General features: G+C 42.8%; 1 protein-coding gene across 3 annotated transcripts in view; it reads left to right on the top strand.

Moving 5' to 3' along the window:
* The window catches only part of RPA1 (replication protein A1), a 51,332-nt gene extending 32,839 nt beyond the window's left edge, over positions 1-18,493 (top strand). For all 3 annotated transcript variants that reach the window (XM_073667689.1, XM_073667687.1, XM_073667688.1), the window contains 3 exons: positions 252-359; positions 2,421-2,507; positions 17,337-18,493. In XM_073667689.1, the coding sequence (XP_073523790.1) occupies positions 252-359; positions 2,421-2,507; positions 17,337-17,447 (306 nt within the window). In that variant the 3' untranslated portion in view covers positions 17,448-18,493. The remainder of the gene's footprint in view (positions 1-251; positions 360-2,420; positions 2,508-17,336) is intronic.
* Positions 18,494-27,134: the final 8,641 nt, after the last annotated feature.

Genomic DNA, 27,134 nt, shown 5'->3' with positions numbered 1-27,134 from the left:
TCTCTACATATATATGTTTATAATTGATTATTTTTATTGGGTGGTTCCAATATTATGTAGTCTTTTTGGGTTTTGTTTTTACATGTTTCTTACTATGCATTGTGCACTCTCTTGTATTGTTCTGGTGCCCACTGGACTATTATATTCCCATTATATGAACTGTTGCAGACTTTTGCTGTTCAGGGTTGTCCTTTCCTTCTCTTTTATTGAACGGATGTCTTTAGAATTTACATCAATGTGATTTATTTTAGGCAAACATTGCCGATTTCGGAGAGAATCAATGGATTACTTGTTTTCAGGAGTCAGCCGAAGCCATTCTTGGCCAAAATGCCGCTTATCTTGGAGAACTGAAGGAAAAGGTATGATGCTTTTGATTGACAAGTAGTTGTTCAGGGCTTTAAGGAGTAGTAAATATGAATAATATACAAAAAAACACCTGACACTCTGGCTGCTGCCACTTAGGGGAGAATGGGAGCTTATTATATATTGCAGTTAACAATGGTGTGCAGGAAGTTTCTACACTTGCTCCAGAGGCGGTTGCAGCAAGTCAGACTGTAGCACTTGTTTTATGTAAACGCTTCAGTCAGCCAGCCCCAAGTGTGACGCTGTGCATGGGCCTGGTATTGTGAAGATAAAGCAAGACCCAGAGGGAAGGATCATTCTCAACGCATTTACTCTGAAGGGGGAACCAAACATCTGATTCATGATACCCAAACCATGAGCAGCATGAATCGGAGCCTATTTGCTTGATTGCAGCCAAGTATATTTTTCTCTGACCCTTTGTCAATTCAGAGAGAATATTGTTAAAGATCTTCCTCCCAGAACTGCATAGAAGAGAGTTGTCAAACACGGCCAGAGGCTGCGCTTGACCAATATGGTCTCTCAGTGGTCCCAGACAGATCTTCAAAATGTATTCTCTGAAATAAACCTTGCTGCTATCTTGCAGTCAGGCTCTGATTCATGCTGCTTATGGTTTGGGCAGCGTGAATAAGCTGGCAGGTTCCCATTAAAGGCCATGTACTCCTTAGTCAAGCTAATGCGCAGTAAAAAGAAAGACACCTGACACTCTGGCTGCTGCCACTTAGGGGAGAATGGGAGCTTATTATATATTGCAGTTAATAATGGTGTGCAGTAAGTTTCTACACTTGCTCCAGTGGCGGCTGCAGCAAGTCAGACTAGCATGCTAGATGTTAGTTTCCCCCTTCAGAATAAATGAGTTGAGAATGATCCTTCCCTCTGGGTCTTGCTTTATCTTCACAGCTAAGCAACTTTCTAAATGGTCCACCAATATTATTCAATGGGGCAGGGCAGATGAGCAATTTTTTTTTTTCACGGTGTGAAAGTCGCAGCATACACTAGTTTCTTCCTTAAATCGGCTAAGTTTCACCCATTCAAGTCTATAGGTGCGTAAAAAAAAAAAAATCGGATGCTATACTGAACTACAATATACCATCTGATTTTTACACATATATTGCAATTCTGTAACCTACACTGTAAATAGTCTTAGAAAGCATTTATAGTCTCATGGAAGGTAGAAAAAACGGGTTATAGAAAAGGATTAAGACACAATGAAGGAAAGGAAATAGAAGTGCAGGATAGAAGCTGTGCTGATGGGTAATAGTTAATGTAGACAGCCGCACTCTGGAAACACACAGACCTCACATCCAGTCTATAATACTGGGAGACACAAGAGAAAAATCTGAAGCTTGGATGAGGATTGCAGACTTGAGGCTTGGTGCAATTTTATTTTTTACTAACTTATGCAAAAATACATTTTTTCACATGAAAGGTATCCATAGTTCTTAAGGTAATTGTTGTACGTTGGGGACATACATATGCAAGCATCTCCCAAAATATACTTTAAACAGTATATACTTTTCTTACTTATATGCCACCAGTATATGTCAGTGATTTACAGAGCTGATGACTCTGTCCTCCGTTCCTTTGACTCCGGCCATTTATTTGCTGCGCTGGTTTCATGCATTACTTTTGCTAGTACCGTTCAGATTGCATCCTTGGTGTGCACCTTGTATGAAGGCGGCTGACTGAGTGTGCTGTGTATGAGCCATGTTGTGGGATGGGGCAGAACGAATTGTAGCTCTTAGTCATTTTTTTTTGGCCATTTCTGAGGTTTTGTCTATATATCTGAATGCAAACTGATTCCTTTTTCTCTCCAGAGGGTAAAAGTGCTCTCTGCTGCTTTTCATTTAAAAGTAGTCTGTGGGTGTCCGCACTTCTCGTGAGCACATGCTTTGTTGAATACCTTCCTTCTGGGAAGAGAGAAAAGGACTTTAACTCCCCCTGATGACTGCTGAGCTATTTTGACAAGTTTAAAGGTGCAATTAGTTCCTGGACAGAGGGAGCCTCTCCTGACAGCTCCTCTACGTTCCCTCTAAAACACGGCCGTCTTCTTGTTGCAGAATGAGCAAGCGTACGAAGAGGTATTTCAGAATGCTAACTTCCGATCCTACACCTTCAGAATTCGGGTCAAGTTGGAGACGTACAATGTAAGGATATGATGATTGATTTTTTTTTCTCAATGTGCTTGTAATGTAACGTTTTCTAACTTTTAGCTTGTTTAAGATTTCTAATAGTTTAAAATACCTTTCTGTATGGTTATTGAAAATGAGCTCAGCACATTTTACTAAGTGCAGAGGTACGGACGTCCTTCACTGTTGTTTGGGAACGTCTTTGATCTATCTTTACTTTTGAAGGAAGTAAAGTCAAATGTTCTGCTGGGTGTTGAGAAGTATATGACGTATCTATTCACTAGTTCTGGTAATGACCGCGTTATGGGACCATTGATTTGTCATATTTCATAATCACTTGGTGAAGTATCGGGAAGCATTTTCTTACATGATATTCTGTTTAATTAGTTTGCCTGCCCGCATGGATATAGTTGTTTACAGCCAATAGCAACTTTCTCATCTCATAAGTGGCGTCGGTATGATGGCCTACGTGACAGATCACTTAGGATTAAGCTGCATTTACACTGAAAGATCATATATGAGCGTTATGATCACTTGTTTCACTGTATTCTTTATTTTAAACAAGCTTGTTTGTCGAGTGAAATGACCTGAGCAGCTCAAAAGATCATCTTTCTCGGCAGTGCATGGTTTTGTGTAAACAGGAGTTGTGCTGCCGAGAACAATGTCCGCCTGTGTGCACTGCGCGATCTATCACAGATCACACAGTGCGTTTTGTTTACAGCGGTCTGACTGTAAACAGGCTGTTAAACGACCACCGATCGGTGAAGGGTCTGCCAGTTCGCGGTCGTTTAGTGCTACCAGTCTGTCCATGTAAATGGACTCTTAACTACTCTCTACCATCTATTGCTTAACATTGCTGTTCAGTCTTGACCTTGGAGGTCATAGTGTAACAGTATACATAATACTTCCATTCAGGGCTGTGGAGTCGGTAAGCCAAACCTCCGACTCCTCAGTTTCCACACAGACTCCACGACTCCCTCATACACGGCTCATGTTTAAGTGATAAATTTACTGTAGCCCTGATTCATCTCAGCTAAAAGTCTAGACCCTTAGATCAGGAATAGGACAGACATTTATAGGACATTTCATAACTTTCCCAAATTCTTATGAAAAAATATTCCCCACAAACTGCATTGTACTACTGTACCCAATTTATCTATTTTAGGAGTCTGAGTTGGTCCATTTCATACCGACTCCATGACTCCGACTCCACAGCCCTGCTTCCATTACTAGATGTATAAGCACAGGTAATTATATTATCCAGAATCTAGATCATTGTGGTACTTAATAAAAACGGTCTTGAATATTACAGGCAATTAAAATTGCTGAAAGCAAATGTAATAAGTGCATCGTACAACTAATATCTCTCAAGGCTTAACTTTAGAGGCAGCTATGACCTTACTGATCCACACACCGCCGACTTCTCTATTCTAGAGTCCTGTTCTGGAGTAGGTGTATCAGTCGGGTAGAACTTGGTGTGGACCCATGGGAATATTCATCATGACGTTGACACTGTTAAAGGAAACCTGTCAGGAAGATTTTTCTTTTGAAGCTAGTGTTATGTCTGCATAGGTCCTAGTACAATAATAAAAATCATACCTGTGCTGTGGTAATGTGCCACATCAAGCTTTGAAACAACATGTAATATAGCTTGGAAGGGCAATGAAGGCAAGTCAATGGACGGAGTATAGCAACACGCCCAAATGCATTTCGAAGTTTATTTGCATGTAACGTTCAATCTTTATTTCTTTGGATTACTGCAAAACTAAATTTCCTTAGTAAAATCGTCCTGACAGATTCTTTTTAGAATTAAAGTCCCTGAAGCTAATGACAAATCAAATATGTTACCTTTCTTTTGTTCTTAACAAACCCTAGCATGACGCACGTGTAAGAGCTGAGTCACCACACATACTCAACATTTAAATTGCAACAAGAAGTCGTGGACTTATGAAAGTTACAGGAATGATAATTAATAGAGAAAATGCAAACAAAATGTTTACAACATCTCCACTTATTCAGTATCGAGTATAAGCATCACACACCGAAATCCCCACATTTAACCTCATCAATAGCCGCCAAGGTGTGTGTATTACTGGTTGTCTGAGGCATGTTCTGCCATACTGAATGCACTTGGGCATGCAAATTTTCAAGCTCCTCTGCTGGCAGCTGCTTTTGCAATTGCAGACCAATGGGGGACAAGTCCAGAGACTTGTCCCCCATTGGTCTTGGTAGCATGTTTGGGCCAAGCAGACTGATTACAATAACACAAGCGACATGCGGCCTGGCGTTGTTGGTGGGGGGAAGGCACCTAAGGCACTTTCTCATTCCCGCTTGAAGGCCTCTGTTGCCTACATGGTCTCCAGGCCAATCTCTGCCTATCCTTTTGTCCAAGACAAAAGCTGGACTCCGCTGAAGAGGACAGACCTCCATTCCAGCCCCAATTGCCATCATGCTCTGTACCATGATAGCCTTTGAGATCTGTGGAGTGAGGTCAATGGAATGAAATCCTGTAGCTGGACATCTGGCTCGTAGCCCAATGTTGTATAAACTCCCTCTGATGGTTTGTGTAGAAACCGATTGCTGTATGCTTGGTATATGACGACTAACTTCACTTGCAGTATAGAAAGGTTTACTACTCGTCATTCTTTGAATCTGATGAGACCAAGTGGGCTCCACAAGGGAACGTCACACTGATTCTACTCCTGGGATTATGGTGGCATAATGAACGGTAGTTCTAGTCTTCATTCCAGGTACACTATTAGCTCGACGTTGATTTGGTGGTGTATTTGGCCAATTTTCCAAAGTGTCCCAGGAGCCATTTTTCAACACTAGCACATCCACCAACGTCATGTTGCGTCACAGACTGTCCAGGAGTTGGCGGATGCTTTAGTCCAGGTCTGGGAGGAGATCCCACAGGAGACCATCCGCAACCTCATCAGGAGCTTGCCCAGGCGTTGTAGGGAGGTCATACAGGCACGTGGAGGCCACACACAATACTGAGCTTCATTTTGACTTGTTTTAAGGACATTACATCAGAGTTGGATCAGCCTGTAGTGTGTTTTTTTTCCACTTTAATTTTGGGGGTGACTCAAAATCCAGGCCTCCATTGGTTAATAAATTTGATTTCCATTGATGATTTTTGTGTGATTTTGTTGTCAGCACATTTAACTTTGTACAGAACAAAGTATTCAATGAGAATATTTCATTCATTCAGATCTAGGATGTGTTATTTGAGTATTCCCTTTATTTTTTTGAGCAGTGTATATAAATGTGTGTAATAAAATATATACCGTATATATTATTCAGCTGCTGATTCGGGCTGTATAAACACTTTCCGTCAAAGTTTAAGAATGAGTTGTAGACGACGTATCCCCGTGTGTTAAGCTTTCCATACAAGTGAATTCTAGGAAAGGCCACCTAGCATTAGCAGCCTGTTCCAGCTTCACGTTCCCGGTACATGTGTGGGCTGAGTGTAATGTTCCAGCTTGCTGCAAGTTACAAATGTGCGTGTCAATTTTACCCAGTTGTTTTTTATCTCTGCAGCTTCCAAGTTTTATTTTAATTGCTTTAATCAGAAGTACCGCCTACTCCTAGTTTTAGATAGAAAACCATGCTGATGCCATTGTATGAACTTCCACTCTTGGCATGTCTACATAGCAATGACTACATTTTGGCTTTGAGCTCTCGTTCTTGAATATAATCAGCTCTTACTTGATTAGCGAGAATCAAGATATATGGGGTAAAGCCAGTGTAACAAATAATATGAACGTGTTTTAGGATGTGCGTTACAGCTTCGACACTGGAACACTCGTCGGTTCAACCAAACTGAAGAGGGACCAAGACTCATTCTAGACTCGCATCTCTGCGTTGTGGCAGTAATCCCGGCCATATTACTGCTATTGTGATACATCTGATATCACCTTCCATACTCCCAGCGGTGCCCTATTATATAGGCTAGAGGGATGAGTTGTAAATGAAATGATAGCGTAATCCAATACTACAATATAATGTTTTAAAAAACTGGGCAAAAATATTCCACATAGGGTAAAATAATGAAAAAAGTAAATTCCGCCATTAATTTTTCTGTTATGTTTTTGCGGCATTCATTGTGCGGGAAAATGACCTGACAACTTGGTTTTTCAAGTCAGCACAGTTACGATACCAAACCAATATGCTTTTTTTTTCTATATTTTAAATAAGCAGTCTTACTAACTTTTTTATTCATTAAATGTGTGCACATGCATGTTATGTAGTGTGTGTTTTCATATACTCACCTACCACTGCTTTCTCTGGTGTCTTGCACCATTCTGCTTTACTTCTCTGTGATTTCACCGCTCTGTAGAAAAGTCGATTTTACATTGAAAGGCTATGAAGTGTCAGAACACGAGGATCCATAGGCTTTCATTGTAAAAGACTTCCGGCTCAAACATAGCGCAAAGAACGAGCCAGTTAGTTGCAATTGTGGTGATATCACTGAGAAGCAAAGAACACTGCAGTGGACACCGGAGAAAGTGGTGTTAGCGACTGTTTTAATACAGTCACACTACGTTACCTGCACATATACACACATTTAATAAATAAAAAAGTTAGTGGGAGTGCTTCTTTAATGGTTAAAAAAAATGCATAACTTTATAAGTTTGGCTTGTGACCATTTCCTGAGACCTTGTGAGGCTATGTGCCCACGATGCAGAAATGTTCCGGATTTTTCCAGAGCGTTTCTGCGTCGCCCTGGCAGAAAAAACGCATGCGGGCATGCGGATTTTACATGTGTTTTTCCTGCCAGGGACAAGCGGAAGTGAAACGTTCTTCACATGCATTTCCACATGCGGGTTGTCAGGCACTTTCCAAGCGATTTTAGCATCACTTGGAAAGTGCTCGACAACTTGGTCATACTATATAAATCCATGCAACCGGCATGGATTTATATAGTGTGACCGTAAAAGAATGGTAAAAAATAAATATTATGCTCACCTTCTGATGGCCCCCGGTGCCCTTATCCGATCCGTCCTGGCTTGCCGGCAGCTCGCGATGGTTTAAAAGGACCTACTATGACGTCATTTAGTGATGTGACGGGTCACGCGACCGCTGACGGCGATCGCGTGACCCGTCACATGACTAAATGATGTCATGGCAGGTCCTTTTAGACCATCGCGAGCTGCCGGCAAGCCAGGACGGATCGGATGAGAACACCGGGGGGCCATCAGAAGGTAAGTATAATGTATATTTTTTACTTCTTTTTTTTTTTTTTTTTACAGGTACTATGGTACCCGGGTCTGGAGGAGAGTCTCCTCTTCTCCAAACCCAGGTACCATCCGCACATTGAACCGCATGATATCCGCAAGTGCATATGTAGTGATACGGATGTCATGCGGTCCAATGCAAGTTAATGGCGTCGAAAACGCCGCGATTCCGCATAATAATTGGCAGTGCTGCGTATTTTTCCGCAATGATAATCCGCAGCGGAAATTTCGCAGCATATGCACAGCACATGTGGATTATCATTGGGGAACATGGTAGACCTTCTACCAAGCGTTTAAGCGTTTCTGCAGCGGAATTGCCGCTGTGGAAACGCTTAAAAAACGCATAGTGGACACACAGCCTAACTTAAATTTTTCTATCGTAGCTGTGTGAGATTTATCTTTTTCCCTTGATCTGATGTTTTTCTTGGTACATATATATTTTGGGGTATGTATGATTTGACCAGTTTTTGTTGCATTTTTTAGGGGAAGTGTTCTGTCCAAAAAACTGCAGTTCTGGCATTTACATTTTTCTTTTCTTTCTTTGTTTAATGTAAGATTTAAATAATTTTATGTATTGAAAGACCAGACTTTTACAGACTCTGCAATATCAAATATGTGTTTAACTACAGTACAGACCAAAAGTTTGGACACACCAGATTTTTCTGTATTTTCATGACTTTGAAAATTGTACATTCACACTGAAGGCATCAAAACTATGAATTAACACATGTGGAATTATATACTTAACAAAAAAGTGTGAAACAACTGAAAATATGTCTTATATTCTAGGTTCTTCAAAGTTGCCACCTTTTGCTTTGATGACTGCTTTACCCACTCTTGGCATTCTCTTGATGAGCTTCAAGAGGTAGTCACCGGAAATGGTTTTCACTTCACAGGTGTGCCCTGTCCGGTTTAGTAAGTGGGATTTCTTTCCTTATAAAGGGGTTTGGGACCGCCAGTTGTGTTGTGCAGAAGTCTGGTGGATACACAGCTGATAGTCCTACTGAATAGACTTGTTAGAATTTGTATTATGGAAAGAAAAAAGCAGCTAAGTAAAGAAAAACGAGTGGCCATCATTACTTTAAGAAATGAAGGTCAGTCAGTCCGAAAAATTGGGAAAACTTTGAAAGTGTCCCCAAGTGCAGTTGCAAAAACCATCAAGCGCTACAAAGAAACTGGCTCACATGAGGACCGCCCCAGGAAAGGAAGACCAAGAGTCACCTCTGCTTCTGAGGATAAGTTTATCCGAGTCACCAGCCTCAGAAATCGCAGGTTAACAGCAGCTCAGATTAGAGACCAGGTCAATGCCACACAGAGTTCTAGCAGCAGACACATCTCTACAACAACTGTTAAGAGGAGACTTTGTGCAGCAGGCCTTCATGGTAAAATAGCTGCTAGGAATCCACTGCTAAGGACAGGCAAGAAGCAGAAGAGACTTGTTTGGGCTAAAGAACACAAGGAATGGACATTAGACCAGTGGAAATCTGTGCTTTGGTCTGATGAGTCCAAATTTGAAATCTTTGGTTCCAACCACCGTGTCTTTGTGCGACGCAGAAAAGATGAACGGATGGACTCTACATGCCTGGTTCCCACCGTGAAGCATCGAGGAGGAGGCGTGATGGTGTGGGGGTGCTTTGCTGGTGACACTGTTGGGAATTTATTAAAAATTGAAGGCATACTGAACCAGCATGGCTACCACAGCATCTTGCAGCGGCACGCTATTCCATCCAGTTTGCATTTAGTTGGACCATCATTTATTTTTCAACAGGACAATGACCCCAAACACACCTCCAGGTTGTGTAAAAGGGCTATTTGACCAAGAGGGAGAGTGATGGGGTTCTACGCCAGATGACCTGGCCTCCAAAGTCACTAGACCTGAACCCAATCGGGATGGCTTTGGGTGATCTGGACCGCAGAGTGAAGGCAAAAGGGCCAACAAGTGCTAAGCATCTCTGGGAACTCCTTCAAGATTGTTGGAAGACCATTTCCGGTGACTACCTCTTGAAGCTCATCAAGAGAATGCCAATAGTGTGCAAAGCAGTCATCAAAGTAAAAGGTGGCTACTTTGAAGAATCTAGAATATAAGACATTTTCAGTTGTTTCACACTTTTTTGTTAAGTATATAATTCCACATGTGTTAATTCATAGTTTTGATGCCTTCAGTGTGAATGTACAATTTTCAAAGTCATGAAAATACAGAAAAATCTTTAAATGAGAAGGTGTGTCCAAACTTTTGGTCTGTACTGTATATTTTTTTCATTATTTTCTTACTGAGAAAAAGGGGGCTAATATCAACATTTATCATTCTATGAATAAATACACTAATATATATATATATATATATGTGTGTGTGTGTTAAAAAAATGTACATGTGAGCTTGTGTGAATATACAGTATATATTATATTTATAATGTACAGTATGTATATACACAGCTCAAAAAAATAAAGGAACACTCAAATAACACATCCTAGATCTGAATGAATTAAATATTCTCATTGAATACTCATTGGTCTCCTGTGGGATCTCCTCCCAGACCTGGACTAAAGCATCCGCCAACTCCTGGACAGTCTGTGGTGCAACGTGACGGTGGATGGAACGAGACATGATGTCCCAGATGTGCTCAATCGGATTCAGGTCTGGGGAACTGGCGGGCCAGTCCATAGCTTCAATGCCTTCATCTTGCAGGAACTGCTGACACACTCCAGCCACATCAGGTCTGGCATTGTCCTGCATTAGGAGGAACCCAGGGCCAACCGCACCAGCATATGGTCTCACAAAGGGTCTGAGGAACTCATCTCGGTATCTAATGGCAGTCAGGCTACCTCTGGCGAGCACATGGAGGGCTGTGCGGCCCTCCAAAGAAATGCCACACCACACCATTACTGACCCACTGCCAAACCGGTCATGCTGAAGGATGTTGCAGGCAGCAGATCGCTCTCCACGGCGTCTCCAGACTCTGTCACGTCTGTCACATGTGCTCAGTGTGAACCTGCTTTCATCTGTGAAGAGCACAGGGCGCCAGTGGCGACTTTGCCAATCTTGGTGTTCTGTGGCAAATGCCAATCGTCCTGCACGGTGTTGGGCTGTGAGCACAACCCCCATCTGTGGACGTTGGGCCCTCATACCACCCTCAAGGAAACGGTTTCTAACCGTTTGTGCAGACACATGCACATTTGTGGCTTGCTGGAGTTCATTTTGCAGGGCTCTGGCAGTGCTCCTCCTGTTCCTCCTTGCACAAAGGCGGAGGTAGCGGTCCTGCTGCTGGATTGTTGCCCTCCTACGGCCTCCTCCACGACTCCTGGTGTACTGGCCTGTCTCTTGGTAGCGCCTCCAGCCTCTGGACACTACGCTTACAGACACAGCAAACCTTCTTTCCACAGCTCGCATTGATGTGCCATCCTGGATGAGCTGCACTACCTGAACAACTTCTGTGCATTATAGAGTCTGTCTCATGCTACCACGAGTGTGAAAGCACAACCAACATTCAAAAGTGACCAAAACATCAGCCATAAAGCATTGGTACTGAGATGTGGTCTGTGGTCCCCACCTGCAGAACCACTCCTTCATTGAGTGTGTCTTGATAATTGCCAATAGTTTCCATCTATTGTCTATTCCATTTGCACAACAGCACAACACTGCCATTAGGTACCATTAGGTACCGAGATGAGATCCTCAGACCCCTTGTGAGACCATATGCTGGTGCGGTTGGCCCTGGGTTCCTCCTAATGCAGGACAATGCCAGACCTCATGTGGATGGAGTGTGTCAGCAGTTCCTGCAAGATGAAGGCATTGAAGCTATGGACTGACCCGCCCGTTCCCCAGACCTGAATCAGATTGAGCACATCTGGGACATCATGTCTCGCTCCATCCACCAACGTCACGTTGCACCACAGACTGCCCAGGAGTTGGCGGATGCTTTAGTCCAGGTCTAGGAGGAGATGCCACAGGAGACCATCTGCAACCTCATCAGGAGCATGCCCAGGCGTTGTAGGGAGGTCATACAGGCACGTGGAGGCCACACACAATACTGAGCCTAATTTTGACTTGTTTTAAGGATATTACATCAAAGTTGGATCAGCCTGTAGTGTGTTTTTCCACTTTAATTTTGGGGGTGACTCCAAATCCAGGCCTCCATTGGTTAATAAATTTGATTTCCATTGATGATTTTTGTGTGATTTTGTTGTCAGCACATTCAACTTTGTACAGAACAAAGTATTCAATGAGAATATTTCATTCATTCAGATCTAGGATGTGTTATTTGAGTGTTCCCTTTATTTTTTTGAGCAGTGTGCATTTCAGTAGGCCAACATTTCGGATTTTAAAAAACATTTTTCAAGCTGGTGTTATAAAGTATTCTAATTTACTGAGATAATAACTTGTGTTTTCATTGGCTGTAAGCCATAATCATCAACAGCAATAAACACTTGAAATAGATCACTCTGTTTGTAATGACTCTATATAAAATAAGAGTTTCACATTTTGTATAGAAGAACTGAAATAAATTAACTTTTTGAAGATATTCTAATTTAGTGAGATGCACTAGTTGAAAAGGGGAAGGGGTGGGCAATGGGTTCCGGTAAGCGCATGCCAGTGATGTGGTCGTGAAGGGGTTAAGAGGCATCGCCTCTTATAACTCTGATATATCTTCTGCCAGCGTGCTTTATTAAGACTTCTGCAAAACATGCTGTTCTTAATGCTAATCCCACAGTAATAGGGAGAAAACTGTCTATCAGATGTAGGAGAGCCCTCATGTCATGAGTACATGGGACTTCTGGTTCACGTCGCTGGTGGCTTGGCAGTTTAATAAACCATTTTTTTCTATCAACCAGCATGTGTATTCTGACTAAGCCTCAGGGCTGTGGAGTCGGAGTCTTTGTCCATTTTGGTGGAGTCGGTATAAAATGGATCAACTCTGACTCCTAAAATATATAATAAATTGGGTATAGTAATTCAATGCAGTTTGTGGGGAATATTTTTTCGTAAGAATTTAGGAAAATTATGAAATGTCCTATAAATGTCTGTCCTATTCCTGATCTAAGGGTCTAGACTTTTAGCTGAGATGAATCTGTGTACAGTAAATTTCTCACTTAAACATGAACCATGTATGAGGGAGTCGAAGTTGGAGTCAGAGGTTTGGCTTACCAACTCCACAGCCCTGCTAAGCTCACAGGCCTGCAAGCCGCGTGACTGACCGCAAAGTGTCTATTAAAAGGAACCTTTCAGGACAACCCTTTTCCATGTACAGTACCTTATTAAAGGCATCTCTGCAGCGTAGTGTCTGGGAAGGTGGTGTGGGAACATGCATTCACCCCTTTATGAGCTAGATTGGACAGGTATAATGAAATACTGCAGGGCAGATCCATGCTGAATACAGCTTCTCTGGAGAAAATCCGCATAAACTTATCAGCTGATCTATACAGTAAGCGTGCCTTGCGCGTTAAAATGCAGACGTGTTTATTGTGGCTTACGTGTACCAGTGCCCCTGGCTGTGATGGTACGAGGGTATACAACAACTTGGCCTTTATCATTTTTATTTTCCTAAGAGGCAAAATGAATTCTTAGAGGCCGATTATGTATGAAAAGATGGTCTCACATCCAATGTCACGTTTTACTATTGAAATAATAGGTTTTATGGCGTTGCGAAACCTTGAACATTGCTTTTAATTAACCCGTGGCCTATTATTTTAGGTTTCTGTGCAGTAATTTTTGTTCTTCATTGGGTTGCATTACATAACGAGGCATGTGACTCACAAAACACTGTAATATAATAAAGGGGGCCGCGATATACATCAATTATACCTCGTCACACTGTGCTGGTACGACTCCTAGGTGCTGGCACAAAAGGCCTTATTTTATAACGTGCCTGCTAGTTATGTAGCTCCCACTGCTCGCTTGTTAAGTCTTTGGAAAACAAAGTGGCTCTCAACCCGCACATTAAATGTGAAGAATCGGGGCTTTTACTTGTTTTTGTGTGATGTGTAATTTTTTGTAGCATTAGATTCATTTGCCTTTCTGAGCTCTTTGTTGAGCTGAATATTGAATATCTGCAGTATGAATATAAAGTTAACAGAGCAAACTGGGATCCTGAGGCGCAAGTAACGTGTACAGTTCACCTATTAACATTTTAGCTAGGTAAAGACCTAAGTTTAGATTGACAGTGATCTCGGGGATCATATCGGAGCTGCAACCCCTGCTGCCTATCGTAACCGGACTTGCATTTCGTGTTTTCGTCTTCATTTTGTCTTTGGCACAGCAACTATTCTCTTCCTCCAAACACTGAGATTCATGGTGCATCAGGAGGACATTGCTACATGTACCGGCCAGGGCTGTGGAGTCAGTGTCCATTTTGGTGGAGTCGGAGTTGGTATAAAATGGACCAACTCAAACTCCTTAAAGGGAACCTGTCATGTCCTAGCTAGCCTCTACACTGCCCCCATAGCATTGTTAGTGATGTAATGTGCATCACTAACAAGCTTTTACCATTAAAATTGGTGCAGCAATAATGATTTTATAACCTTTAATACACTTAGATCCTACCTGCTCATTCAGTCATAGGGGCATGCTTGTCATATTCAGTCATGGGCGTGTGACGCATTCACTCACTGCTGGGGCCGCCCATGTATTTGAATACTGCTGACGGCAAGCGCTGATATTGTGGGGCGCAGGCGCACTTGTGGATGTCCGCCGCCTGCTCAGTGAGGCTGTGTGATTACCAGATTCACTGCGCATTCGCTATGACGCTCCATGTTCCCCGCGCGTGCCCAGTGAAGCTGGTAATCACACAGCCTCACTGCGCAGGCAGCCGGACATCTACAAGTGCGCTTGCCGGGGGAAGGATTCAGATACATGGGCGGCCCCAGCAGTGACAGAATGCTGCGCCCACCCATGACTGAATATGACAAGCACACCCCTATGACTGAATGAGCAGGTAGGATCTAAGTGTATTAAAAGTTATAAAATCATTAGAGCTGCACCAATTTTAATGGAAAAAACTTGTTAGTGATGCAAATTGCATCACTAACCACGCTATGGGGGCAGTATACATAGCAACTAGGACGTGACAGGTTCCCTTTTAAATATATAATACATTGGGTACAGTAGTTCAATGCAGTTTGTGGGGAATATTTTTTCATAAGAATTTGGGAAAGTTCTGAATTGTCCTATAAATGTCTGTCCTATTCCTGATCTAAGGGTCTAGACTTTTAGCTGAGATGAATCTGTGCTGCAGTAAATTTATCACTTAAACATGAGCCGTGTATGAGGGAGTCGTGGAGTCGGAGGTTTGGATTACCAACTCCACGGCCCTGGTACCGGCAACAACCTCCCCACATTAGGATGATATGGAAAATTTCCAGAGCGCAGTGCTTCTTATATCTGTGTTGGTTATTGCCGTGACATAGTGGATTAGTTTCTTTTATTCAACCCCTCATAGTTGGATACATTCAAATGTAAGGTTTTCTTTATAAGGGGTTGTAAAAGATCAGTAAAATGTGGCTGCTTTCTTCCAGAGATTGCGCTTCACCTGCTCATGGACTGTCTTGTAGAGTAGTTCAGCACCATTACAGGAGACTGATGTTGCCCCATCTATGAGCACCGTTAATCCGATGCTGGCTTAATTAATGAAGCCATAGTTGTTCTGAAAGCCTGCTGCTTTTTGGAGAACATTTGCCTTTATAAGCCGGAAGGAGACATGCACCTAGGATGACTAGTCCAAAGGGCAGGTCCCTGTCGGCTGCTTTGTGCCATGGTCCCCTAGACTGATGGATCTCTCCCTATGTGCATCTCTTCCAATTCCAACTACCATATTTTTCATGTTTTTGCAGACACTTCCAGTTCAAATATAGAATCTAGTAGACTGTCTTCTGTAATATATTATTACTAGATGGTGGCCCGATTCTAACGCATCGGGTATTCTAGAAAATGCATGCGGCCGACCGGGCGCGACTAATCAGCGAAGCAGTGTTTAAATGGGTTGTGCACTACTTTAAATTAACCCCCCAATGTATCCCCCCGGGGCCCCTAATGAATTTTGGAGGACCGGGGAGCGAGGCCGCCGGTCGGGGAACTTCTGCTGCGAGCAGCCGCGAGATGACCGGCTAGCACAGGGTGAGAGGGGGAGCATGTGTGGGTGAGCGTGGGAGCGTGAGAATGCGAGGGTGAGCGTGGGAGCGTGAGAATGCGAGTGGGAGCGTGAGAATGCGAGTGGGAGCCGCTAACGGCCGCCATCTTTTTCTGAAATCCCGCGTCGCTGATTGGCCGCGGCCTGACCAATCAGCGACGTGGGATTTCCTGGACAGACAGACGGGATAAGACAATTATATATATTAGATTATTTCTTAAAAGAAAATCAATTTCTGAGAAATTCAAAATGCTTAAAAATTAGAGGACTTTAGACCGAGGATTTAAGGGGGAACGTTTCGCCTTGCAGAGAGTGTCAAGCCAACGTAAAAAGACTTCTAGGAAATGCAGTGCTCCTCTGGGAATTTAAACATGCAAATATCCCCATCAAAAGGAAGAAAACTTTCTCTAGCGCCACCTATTAGGTGTAGCAATCCTAAAAGAAAGTTAAAGGGGTTGTCCACTACTTTTACATTGATGCCCTATCCACGGATAGGGCATCAATGTAAGAGTAGTGGACAACCCCTTTTAATATTGACTTTTTAACAAGCCTTGCCACATGACTTAGGATAAAAAGTCAAACCAAAAACTCCATTTGCGGACACTTGTTTCGGGGTGTTGCCCCTTCTCAGTGCAAAGCAGGAGATCTGATTTAGCTAGGTGAGAGGCCTCTGGAGGATCGATATCGACTTTTAGGATTGCTACACCCAATAGGTGGCCTTTTGAAAAGGCTATTTGCATAGTAGGACTTTAGACCTAAATGGAACCAATATTTAGGCAGGGTGGAGAGAAAAATAAACCTTAAACACAATCATATGAGGAGGCTCTCATACTTTTTATGTTGGGTGAAGTATGCTAAATCCTGTACATGACGTTGAATTAAAGAATCCTGGGCACTTATTAATGACAAGGTCCTTTTATTCCCTCCGCTCCACATCAGAGGAATCAGCAAGGTTGTCTACTCAATATACATTTTTTTTTATTACTTTTATTGGTTTAGCTTTAGTTCCCGGTCTATATATATAAGGGTTAGGGGCTTTACACTAGGTCCAGAGTCCCCAAAAGGGTAGAGTATGCTGAATTGTTGGAATAATTTTTCGCTGTGGATTTGACTACTACCAATCTGCCAAAAAAACCTGCATGTTACATGAGATTTACATTTTGTTTTGCTTCACAGCTGAATCTATGGTGTCAAAATACACCATGTGTGAACCCACCGCTGCAGTCCCATTAGTTGTACTTTCTATTAATGGGATAAGCAACAAAAATCCCTTTTGATCTTGTGTTTTAATCACTGGAATATGGAAATGTTTTGGTGCAGAAATAGAAGGGAGCCTGGGGCTGAATAAAAATGGCTTCCAGTTGCCCACTGATTTAGTTGCAAATTTTATACCCTTCAGTCTGCAAAGGTTTTTTTTTTTTATTTTAACATGGATTTTTATTTGAGTTGCCCATTTATCTTCATTTATTTTTATCTATCTTTTTAAGGATGAATCCCGTATCAAGGCTACTTCCATGGACGTGAAGCCAGTTGATCACAAAGAATACTCTAGACGTCTTATCATGAATATCCGGAAACTGGCCTCGCAAGGAGCCTGATTTTGTAAATGTAGTCCTCCTAAGAAGACCAGTGAAAAACATCAGTGCGATAATGACGACCGGACTGAACCTTCAAGCCGCTTCACTTCATCTCTGTAGCCTGTTACTGTTCTGTGATTGATAATAAACCAAGCTTTCCGATCACAAAATATTTGTAGTAGACTCGCTGCCACAATTGTTAGCCCCGTCCTCCTGTGCATCAGGTCTTGGTCTGACCTGAGGTTGCAGAACACACACTTCTGAACATGTAACTACTGCAGATGAGTTAGAGGAGCACTTAGTAGGTGACATCTTGTACACTAGCCGGCAACTTTTGTAAATATGTTTATCTAATTATAACTCTCATACTTGCCTTCCTGAGCCTTCTCCTCTTATGCTAATTTACAAGAAAGCTTAATTACATTTAACTAGGACTTAATTAGCATCCATAGAAGTAATTGGCTGCTGCTGAGCAATCTGATGCCCACCCACATCCCCATTTAACACACTTAAAGAAAGGTTCCATAAGCTCCGAGCTGATCAGGGGGCTCCTATTCCTCTTGCGAAGTCCGGGGGCTTATTGCCATCGCAGTGTGCCTCCAATTGCTGTGGGGAGATGTGCCATACAGTTTGCAAATGCTTGGAATGACAATATGGGGGAATTATTAATCAAAGACCTATCTCTTCTATCTGAAGACTTTCCTTCGGGGTTTAATAGACTGAGTCAGATGGGCCTGATATTAATCAAAATTGTCTCTTCTGAGAAGCTCTGATAAGCATTGACTCTCTGGCCCCTGGGGAAATCTGGCCAACTACAAAGCTTTGCTTTATTTTTCATTTAAATTAATATTGTGATTTCTTACTCTTCTCCTTTTTTTGACAGTGTGTAATTGCAGAAGTTTGCGGTCTGTACATTCACAGCATTTCACTGTTTTGAGCTGCTTTGTGTGTTTTTATTTGTTTTTTCCCTTTTTTTTTTTTTGTAATAGAATTAATCGGCTCACTTAAGTCGGAAGAAAAACGTTCCTTTTTATTTTGAGAACCGAATAAAAAGTTTAGTTTTTGCATGTCTGTTTTCTTTTTATAAACCAATTTCATCACGAAAGCAATCAATTTTTCTCTTTAAAAGGGGCTAGCAGAGTGAAGCAGGCAAATCTGACATTTCCCAGGCTTATTACCATTTGCTGCTGTAAGATAGGATTCTCAGCCTTCTCTGTTTTAAAGAGCTGAGTTTGCACCTTTTTCTGCTTTTATTGACATGTGCACAGCCCTCTGAAACCAAGCAGGATTTAAAATTTGCCTAGAAAACTGTAATTCTGCTAGTGGGATGCTTCAATAGCTGTTAGCAGCCTGTGTGAGGGCTTCATTATATTCACGGCATGTCTCCAGCTACTGCAGACCTACTTGGCCTTCCAGTCCTAATTCAAGGCAACTTGGCATTCATTTATGAGTTCTCTAAATCACGTAGGTTGTGCTCCAATGTATAGACTACCATTGACCTCTTATATGTCTTCTAGTTAGTGGAAACCTTTAAAATTAATGTTTGATGCATTTGTATCTTTTGAATATTGTACGTGGTGTCATGTTGCAGATTTCTAGTGCTAGGTTCAATACCAAAAGTCCACAATGAAGGACATTAAAGGGGATTTCTGAAATTTTTTTTTTTTTTGTGATTTGAATCACATTTCCATTAAGGCTCATGCAGACGTCCGTGCAAATCGGTCCGAGCACCGACTGTCAATTCATAGACTAGCTGCAGGTCTCCCGACCGAAGCATGACTGCCTTATAGAAATATGTGAAGCTGTCATGCTCTTGTTGGGAGAGCTGCAGCCGTTGCTGTTCGAGATTGGACTGAACAAAATGATTGTGAAAACCAAGCACTGGTGCTTAGTGTACCCTTGGTGTGGCCAAGCAGTTCAATTCATCTTTCCACTTATACTCCAGCTACCTCTGGCTCCTGTAAAGCCATAGCTGTCAATCAAGAAAAAGTTTGACAGATGTATGGAAAACAGCTGGGAAGATGTAGTGAAATGCTCTGCCATGCCAAGAGTGCATTGATGAACTATGCTTGGTCTAAACAGTCATTTTGTGCTGACAGGCTTTTAAAGGGAATCTGTCAGCACAGAATGACTGTTTAAACTAATTGTTCACCCTTGGCATGGCCAAACATTTCAGTACACATTCCCAACTACTTGTTTTCCCTGTAATGCCACCCCAGCAGCATGATGTAGGGCCAGAGACCCTAATTCCAGCAATATGTCACTTACTATACTGAGTGCAGCAGTTATGATAGAATTACAGTTCTGTCTGCTGTAGATCTAGCAGAGCTCAGAATGTTGAGCCATATATAACCCCACCCACACCACTGATTGGTAACTTTCTGTGTACAATGTTTGACAGAAAGCTGCTACTTAATGGCGAAGGTGCGGTTGGACCAGGAGGCACAAGACACCTAGTCCTCTAGTTATAATCTCCTGCTGATAAAACACCTATTGTATTGAAACAGCAGCCCAGTTAAGTGATACATGGCTGGAATTAGGCTCTCCTCTGTTACATCATGCTGCTCTCAGATTATTTTGCAAAAGCCTGGTGACAGATTCTCTTTAAGTTAAATTTCATGGCAAGGAATAATTTTGCAGCAAACTTTGTAAAAATTAAAATTTGTCAGGGTCAAAAACTTTTGCCCACCATTGTACTCTTACTGTATATGCACTGATGCCGGTATTTCACTCAGTCTCATTGCCACTGATGTATAAAATCCATCCTCTAGCAATGCAGTCTGAATTTACAACATTTATGAAAGAATGGGTCGTTTGAAAGAGCTCACTAAATTCCAGCATGGTCCTGTGATGCACAAAAATTGCCAACACTCTGCTGTGTTAATAACTCCAGGGCTCCAAACCTGCTCTGATACCATAAACTGCAGCGGGAGCTCTATGCAAGTGTCACACCTCTAAATACAATGTCAATCTTGAGATGTAAAAGATGCTGCAACTGGACTCTGTAGCAGTGGAAATGTATTCTGTGAAATGATGAATCGTGCTTCTCTGGCAGTCTGATGGACGAAGTTTGGATTTGGCAAATGCTAAAAGAACGTACTTGCCTGACTGCCTTGTGCAAACTGTAAAGTTTGGTTCAGGAGGGATAATGCACAAAGCAAAATCCATAAAGGTATGAATCGGTGAATTTGATATCGAACACTGTTGCGATGAACTAGAATGGAGATTGTGCACCGGGTCCTGTCATCCACCGTTAGTGCCAGAGCTCACAAATACTCTTCAGGAGGGATAATGCACAAAGCAAGATCCATAAAGATATGGTTGGGTGAATTTGATGTAAATGAACTTGACCTCAACCATATCGAACACTTGGGATGAACTAAAATGGAGATTGCGCACCAGGTCCTCTCATCCAACATTAGTGCTGGAGCTCACAAATACTCTTCTATATTAATGAGTAAAAATTACTGCAGACACTTCAAAATGTGGGAAAACCTTCCCAGAAGAGTGGAAGCAGTTAAAGCTGTAGAATGAAGACCAACTCCAGTTTAATATCTATGGAGTTAGAATAGGATCTCATAAAAGCTCCTGTTGGTGTAATCGGAGTTGCCATCAGTAAATTGATGGTTAGTCTGAAAGGTTTTTTTTTCTGCTGTTCGTAGTGTCCAAGAGGAGCAAAACCACCGTCCATGATACTTTTTAAGTTTCTTCTTCGTATATACTGTGCATGTGCTTAAAAAAACTGACGTGCGCAGTACAATCTAAAAAAAGAGTACGAAGAAAGACTAGGAGAAGGTGCAGAAGTCAGACCGGGTGGTAGCCTTTGCTACCCACTGTCCTTTATGCCAGTCTTAGTCCCATGCGGAGACTCTCATGCAGGAGGAGTGAATGAGCGTGTACAGGAGCTTTGGAGGATGAAAACACAAGGGTGTAAGTATTCACTGCATTCCTCCCTCTTGTTCTCATTCTCCATGGGTCTACACACTGACACCCCTGACATGAGTCACTTCTTGATGACACTGCTGTGGGGACTAGAGAGACATAGGTAAACAGCATCGATACTGTGAAAAAGGTTTAGGCAGATATGGAAAAAAAAATGCTGTGAGAAAATTTTCAAAAATAGAAATGTTAAGTTTTTTTTTATCAACTAACCTGTAAATTGAATGAACAAAAGAGAAATCTAAATTAAATATTTTGCTTGACCACCTTTTGACTTCAAAACAGCCTAAATTCTTGTAGGTTTTTTGGCACAAAGTTATAGATTTTGTAGGATTATAGTCAGGTGTTTGAGTAACCAATTATACCAAACAGGTGATGATAATCATAATTTTCGTATGCAGATTGAAACAGAAACAGCTGGAGGCTTAAAACTGGGTGAGCACCAGACAAACTGCTGCAAAGTTGTGGTTGTAGAGAACGGGTCATACAGCATGGCACAGAAACAAGACACAAGGCAGTTATGCTGCTTCAGCAATGTCTCTCCCAGGCTAAGATTTCAAAGTAGGCTGGAGTTTCAAGATGTGCACTTCATGCTTTTCTTGAGAAAGTGGCAACGAAGATGCAGTGGTCAATCAAAGGAACCTTGTGCAGCAGTTGAAAGATACATCAAAAAATGTCTATCAGTGCCATGAGCCCCAAACTTGCAGCAAACTGTGTGACCGAGATAAATTCATCTACTGTTCGGTGAAGTCTGGCCAGAAGTGGTCTTCATGGAAAAATTGCATCCAAAAAGCCAAATCTTCAATATGTAAGCAAGGCCAAGGGACACAAGTATGTATGAAAACATAGAACTGGAGTGCAGAAAAATAGCAGGTTCTCTAGACTGATGAGTCAGCATTTTTAAATATTTGGCTGTAGCAAAAGGTATTGTACCTATCTCCAACGGCTGGAGATAGGTACAATAATGAGTGTCTGCAGGCAACAGTGAAGCATGGTGGAGGTTTCTTGCAAGTTTGGGGTGGAATTTCAGCAAATGGAGTTGGGGGTTTGGTCATGATAAAAGGTGGCCTCAATGCTGAGAAATACAGGCAGATGCTTATAAATCGTGCACTATCATCTGAGTGGTGTTTGATTGGGCCTAAATTTATTCTACAGCAGGGCGACCCCAAACATACAGCCAATGTCTTTAAGAACTATCTTCAGCATTCTTACTTTGCAGCATTTTATTTCACACCTGCCTAAAACTTTTGTATGGCATTTTAAATTATATACAGTGTGTGTATGTATGTGTACATTATATATATATATATATATATATATATATATATATATATATATATACACTGCTCAAAAAAATAAAGGGAACACTCAAATAACACATCCTAGATCTGAATGAATGAAATATTCTCATTGAATACTTTGTTCTGTACAAAGTTGAATGTGCTGACAACAAAATCACACAAAAATCATCAATGGAAATCAAATTTATTAACCAATGGAGGCCTGGATTTGGAGTCACCCTCAACATTAAAGTGGAAAAACAAGTCAAAATGAGGCTCAGTATTGTGTGTGTGGCCTCCACGTGCCTGTATGACCTCCCTACAACACTTGGGCATTCTCCTTATGAGGTTGCGGATCGTCTCCTGTGGGATCTCCTCCCAGACCTGGACGAAAGCATCCGCCAACTCCTGGACAGTCTGTGGTGTGACGTTTGTGGATGGAGTGAGACATGATGTCCCAGATGTGCTCAATCAGGTCTGGGGAACGGGCAGGCCAGTCCATAGCTTCAATGCCTTCATCTTGCAGGAACTGCTGACACACTCCAGCCACATGAGGCCTGGCATTGTCCTGCATTAGGAGGAACCCAGGGCCAACTGCACCAGCATATGGTCTCACAAGGGGTCTGAGGATCTCATCTCGGTACCTAATGGTACCTAATGGCAGTGTTGTGCTGTTGTGCAAATGGAATAGACAATAGATGGAAATTATCTGCAATTATCAAGACACACTCAATGAAGGAGTCGTTCTGCAGGTGGGGACCACAGACCACATCTCAGTACCAATGCTTTCTGGCTGATGTTTTGGTCACACTCGTGGTAGCATGAGATGGACTGTACAACCCAGAGAAGTTGTTCAGGTAGTGCAGCTCATCCAGGATGGCACATCAATGCGAGCTGTGGAAAGAAGGTTTGCTGTGTCTGTCAGCGTAGTGTCCAGAGGCTGGAGGCGCTACCAGGAGACAGGCCAGTACACCAGGAGACGTGGAGGGGGCCGTAGGAGGACAACAATCCAGCAGCAGGACCGCTACCTCCACCTTTGTGCAAGGAGGAACAGGAGGAGCACTGCCAGAGCCCTGCAAAATGAACTCCAACAGGCCACAAATGTGCATGTGTCTGTACAAATGGTTAGAAATTGACTCCATGAGGGTGGTATGAGGGCCCGACGTCCACAGATGGGGGTTGTGCTCACAGCCCAACACCATGCAGGACGCTTGGCATTTGCCACAGAACACCAGGATTGGCAAAGTCGCCACTGGCGCCCTGTGCTCTTCACAGATGAAAGCAGGTTCACACTGAGCACCTGTGACAGAGTCTGGAGACGCCGTGGAGAATGATCTGCTGCCTGCAACATCCTTCAGCATGACCGGTTTGGCCGTGGGTCAGTAATGTTGTGGGGTGGCATTTCTTTGGAGGGCCGCACAGCCATCCATGTGCTCGCCAGAGGTAGCCTGACTGCCATTAGGTACCGAGATGAGATCCTCAGACCCCTTGGGATTTTACCTGATGAAGGCTAATGTTATGTATAGCCGAAACGCGTTGTTTGTATAAAAATAAACTGGATTATTCCTGAAAGATTTGGAGTAAGTAATGAATCACCTGGAAGCGCTCCCTGACAAACTGGAAACTCTTTCTTGCACTTTCTGACGAGTCTCCTGCAAGGGAGCTCGTTTTACCTGTTTTTGAGATGCAGGCCAGCAGATCCAGATGACTAGTCCACTCCCTAAAGACAGGGTTACATGCTGGATAACAAGACACCATAAAGCTGAGAGCAATTTTAAATTCTAATTCGATATTACTAAAATACTACACTTAGATCTGGGCCCCCTTTTCTTTTCTCCTCTTTTCTTTTTTTATTCATCCATTCAGATCTAGGATGTGTTATTTGAGTGTTCCCTTTATTTTTTTTAGCAGTGTGTATACACTTCCTGACAGAAGTTATGTCGCTCATCCATGTTATGTACATAAAAGCTTATAACCTGACATTAAATTCATCCATTGGTTATATAAATTACTCTTTTGAAAGCTGAAACCCTCCCAAATTTGGTTTAGGTTAAGAAAATAATTTGGCATCAATGCTGAAATATTGATCATTTAATGAACACAGAATGGTCAAATTTTGTCTTATTTTAATTATGTGTTATCTGAATTATCTGAAAAGAAAACAGATTTGGGGGAGATCTATCTGTGAAAACTAGATCTGTGAAACTGGCTCAGTTGCCCTTAGCAACCAATCAGATTCCACTTTTCATTCCTCACAGACTCTTTGGAAAATGAAAGGTGGAATCTGATTGATAACATTATGTGGAGTGATGAAGCTTCTTTCAAATTATCCGGCCATATTAACAGACATAATTGTATTTACTGGTATATGAGAACATGCATTTAACACTAGAGCAACAACTAAATGAGCCTGGTGTCAATGTTTGGGGTGATACTTCAAGTTTTGGTGTTTTAGGACCAATATTTTTTGATGGAACAGTCACAGGAGATAAGTATCTCGAAATTCTAATGAATCAAGTTGTTCCCCAGTTACAGCAACAGCCTAATTCAAATGACCTTTATTTCCTCCACATTATTCAAGAGTAGTCCGCGAGTATCTTGATGAAACATTTCCTAATAAATGGATTGGCCGAAGAGACCCACTTGATTGGCCGGCACGTTCACCAAACTTGACCCCAATGGATTTTTTCTTTTGGGGGAGTACTCAAGGACAAAGTTTATAGTCAAAAACCAAAAAGTGTCAGTGATTTGAAAAATTACATAAGAGATGCATTGCAAGAAATTAATACCCAAAGAGACTTGTGCAAAAAAGTTTGTCGAAGCGTAAGAGGCGACTTCAAAGCTGTGCAAATTGTAATGGAAAACAGTTTGAGCACCTGCGTTGATAAAATTTAAGAGCTTTTGTATTATTGTATATATATAATATATGCACAGGAATGGAAAAGTAGAAACACATCACCACTTCTGTATTTTTCACCCACTCCTGGTTTTGGCTTACAAATACTGAGGTAAAAAACTCACCAAATACTCAACGTGTGCACGTGGCCTAAGTCTCAGTATCTGTTCTTATTCTACATGTATTCGGGTATGTGCACATGATGTCTTTAAAACCTGGGAGAATCTGCTGAGTTTTTCAAACAGAAGACTCTTCAGGAAAATGGCTGTGTTGTTTTTCCTAAACCATCTATTTTGGAGTCTTCTCCTTTGTTTTTTGCGACGGTCTTGCTGATGGAATTTTTCTTTATCGCTTCATTGGGGTACACAGGACCATGGGTGTATGCTGTTGTCGCTAGGAGGTTGACACTATGCAAAAAAAGAAATAGTTCCTCCTCCGCAGTGTACATCCGCTTACAGGCACCAAGCTCACCAGTTTAAGGTTAGTGTCTGTAGGAGGTAGACCTGGATCCTAACAGATCCAACCATGTTGTGTTTTATTAATCCTTGTTCTTTATTTTTAAGATACAGCTCTTCACGGTTAACAAGAAACACTGTGTCCCCTATTATCCCCTTTCACAAGCGACCGAGAGAGCAGTGTGGCATCCCCCACATCGCCCACTCTCTGACCTGCTGGGCAGGACCTATCCCCTGTCACCTCACGGTGTCTCAGGATGATTCCCGGTGGCCAGTCCTTGCCTATTCCCCACCCCAGCCCCCTCCTCGGAGCGGCCTGGGAGGCAGACGGTGGTCCCTGTGGGTGACCTTCCCCCAGATTCTGGGGTCGACACCGTCTCCTGCACCGTACAGTACGGTCAGTGCGGGAAGGAGGAAGAGCCAGGATCCCCCCCTATCCATGGAGGACCTCCTGTGACCATTCTCAGAAGGGGAGAGGAAGAAGAGGTGTCAGGACCTTAAACAAAAGGTACAATCCCTCCCACTCCTGCTGCCTCACAACCGCAGGCCCCAGACTCCTCAGAACACTGGATATTGGGCTCCCAGCGCTGCCTGCCACACTTGCCCTCCACCAGCGCTTACTTACAGCAGCGCTTCCCTGGCCACGCCCCCTCTCAAATCTTCATGGCGTCTCCCGCAGCATGGCATCCCCCACAGCCCCTCCCCCTCCTCCTTTATGTGCGGCAAATCTGCCCGTGCTTTCTCCATCAGGGGGCGTCTCGGGTGGGGCGTTCCTCTTATGGGCGGGTATACGCCCCCTCCGGCAATCGGCCAATCAGGGCCGTGGAGCATTGTGACGCTTCCGCCACACCCACAGCTCTCCCAGGTACCTATCAGCGGCCGGGTCCTCTAAGCCCACCCCCATTCCTTCCGCCTATCAGAGCCTCGGCTCCCCTAGTCACTCAGGACAGCGCGCTCTGCTCCTGCCTGCCCCTCTACGCTGTTCTGTTCCTGGCTCCGGCGGCACCTCTCTGCCTGGTAGCTTCAGCACCACAGCTCCTTCAGCGGCTCGCTCCAGCCTCAGCTCCAGAGCTCTGACGGGGCATACTGGACCGTGGTTACTCCAGACTGGGTAGGTCCTGCCCTGGCACTGACCCAC

Source organism: Phyllobates terribilis, unplaced genomic scaffold (genome assembly GCF_046119375.1).
Source record: "Phyllobates terribilis strain yellow unplaced genomic scaffold, ASM4611937v1 Scaffold_2__4_contigs__length_985480577, whole genome shotgun sequence".
NCBI classification, from domain to species: domain Eukaryota; kingdom Metazoa; phylum Chordata; class Amphibia; order Anura; family Dendrobatidae; genus Phyllobates; species Phyllobates terribilis.
Note: the sequence above shows the minus strand (reverse complement) of the source record. Positions and strands in the feature narration are given on the sequence as shown.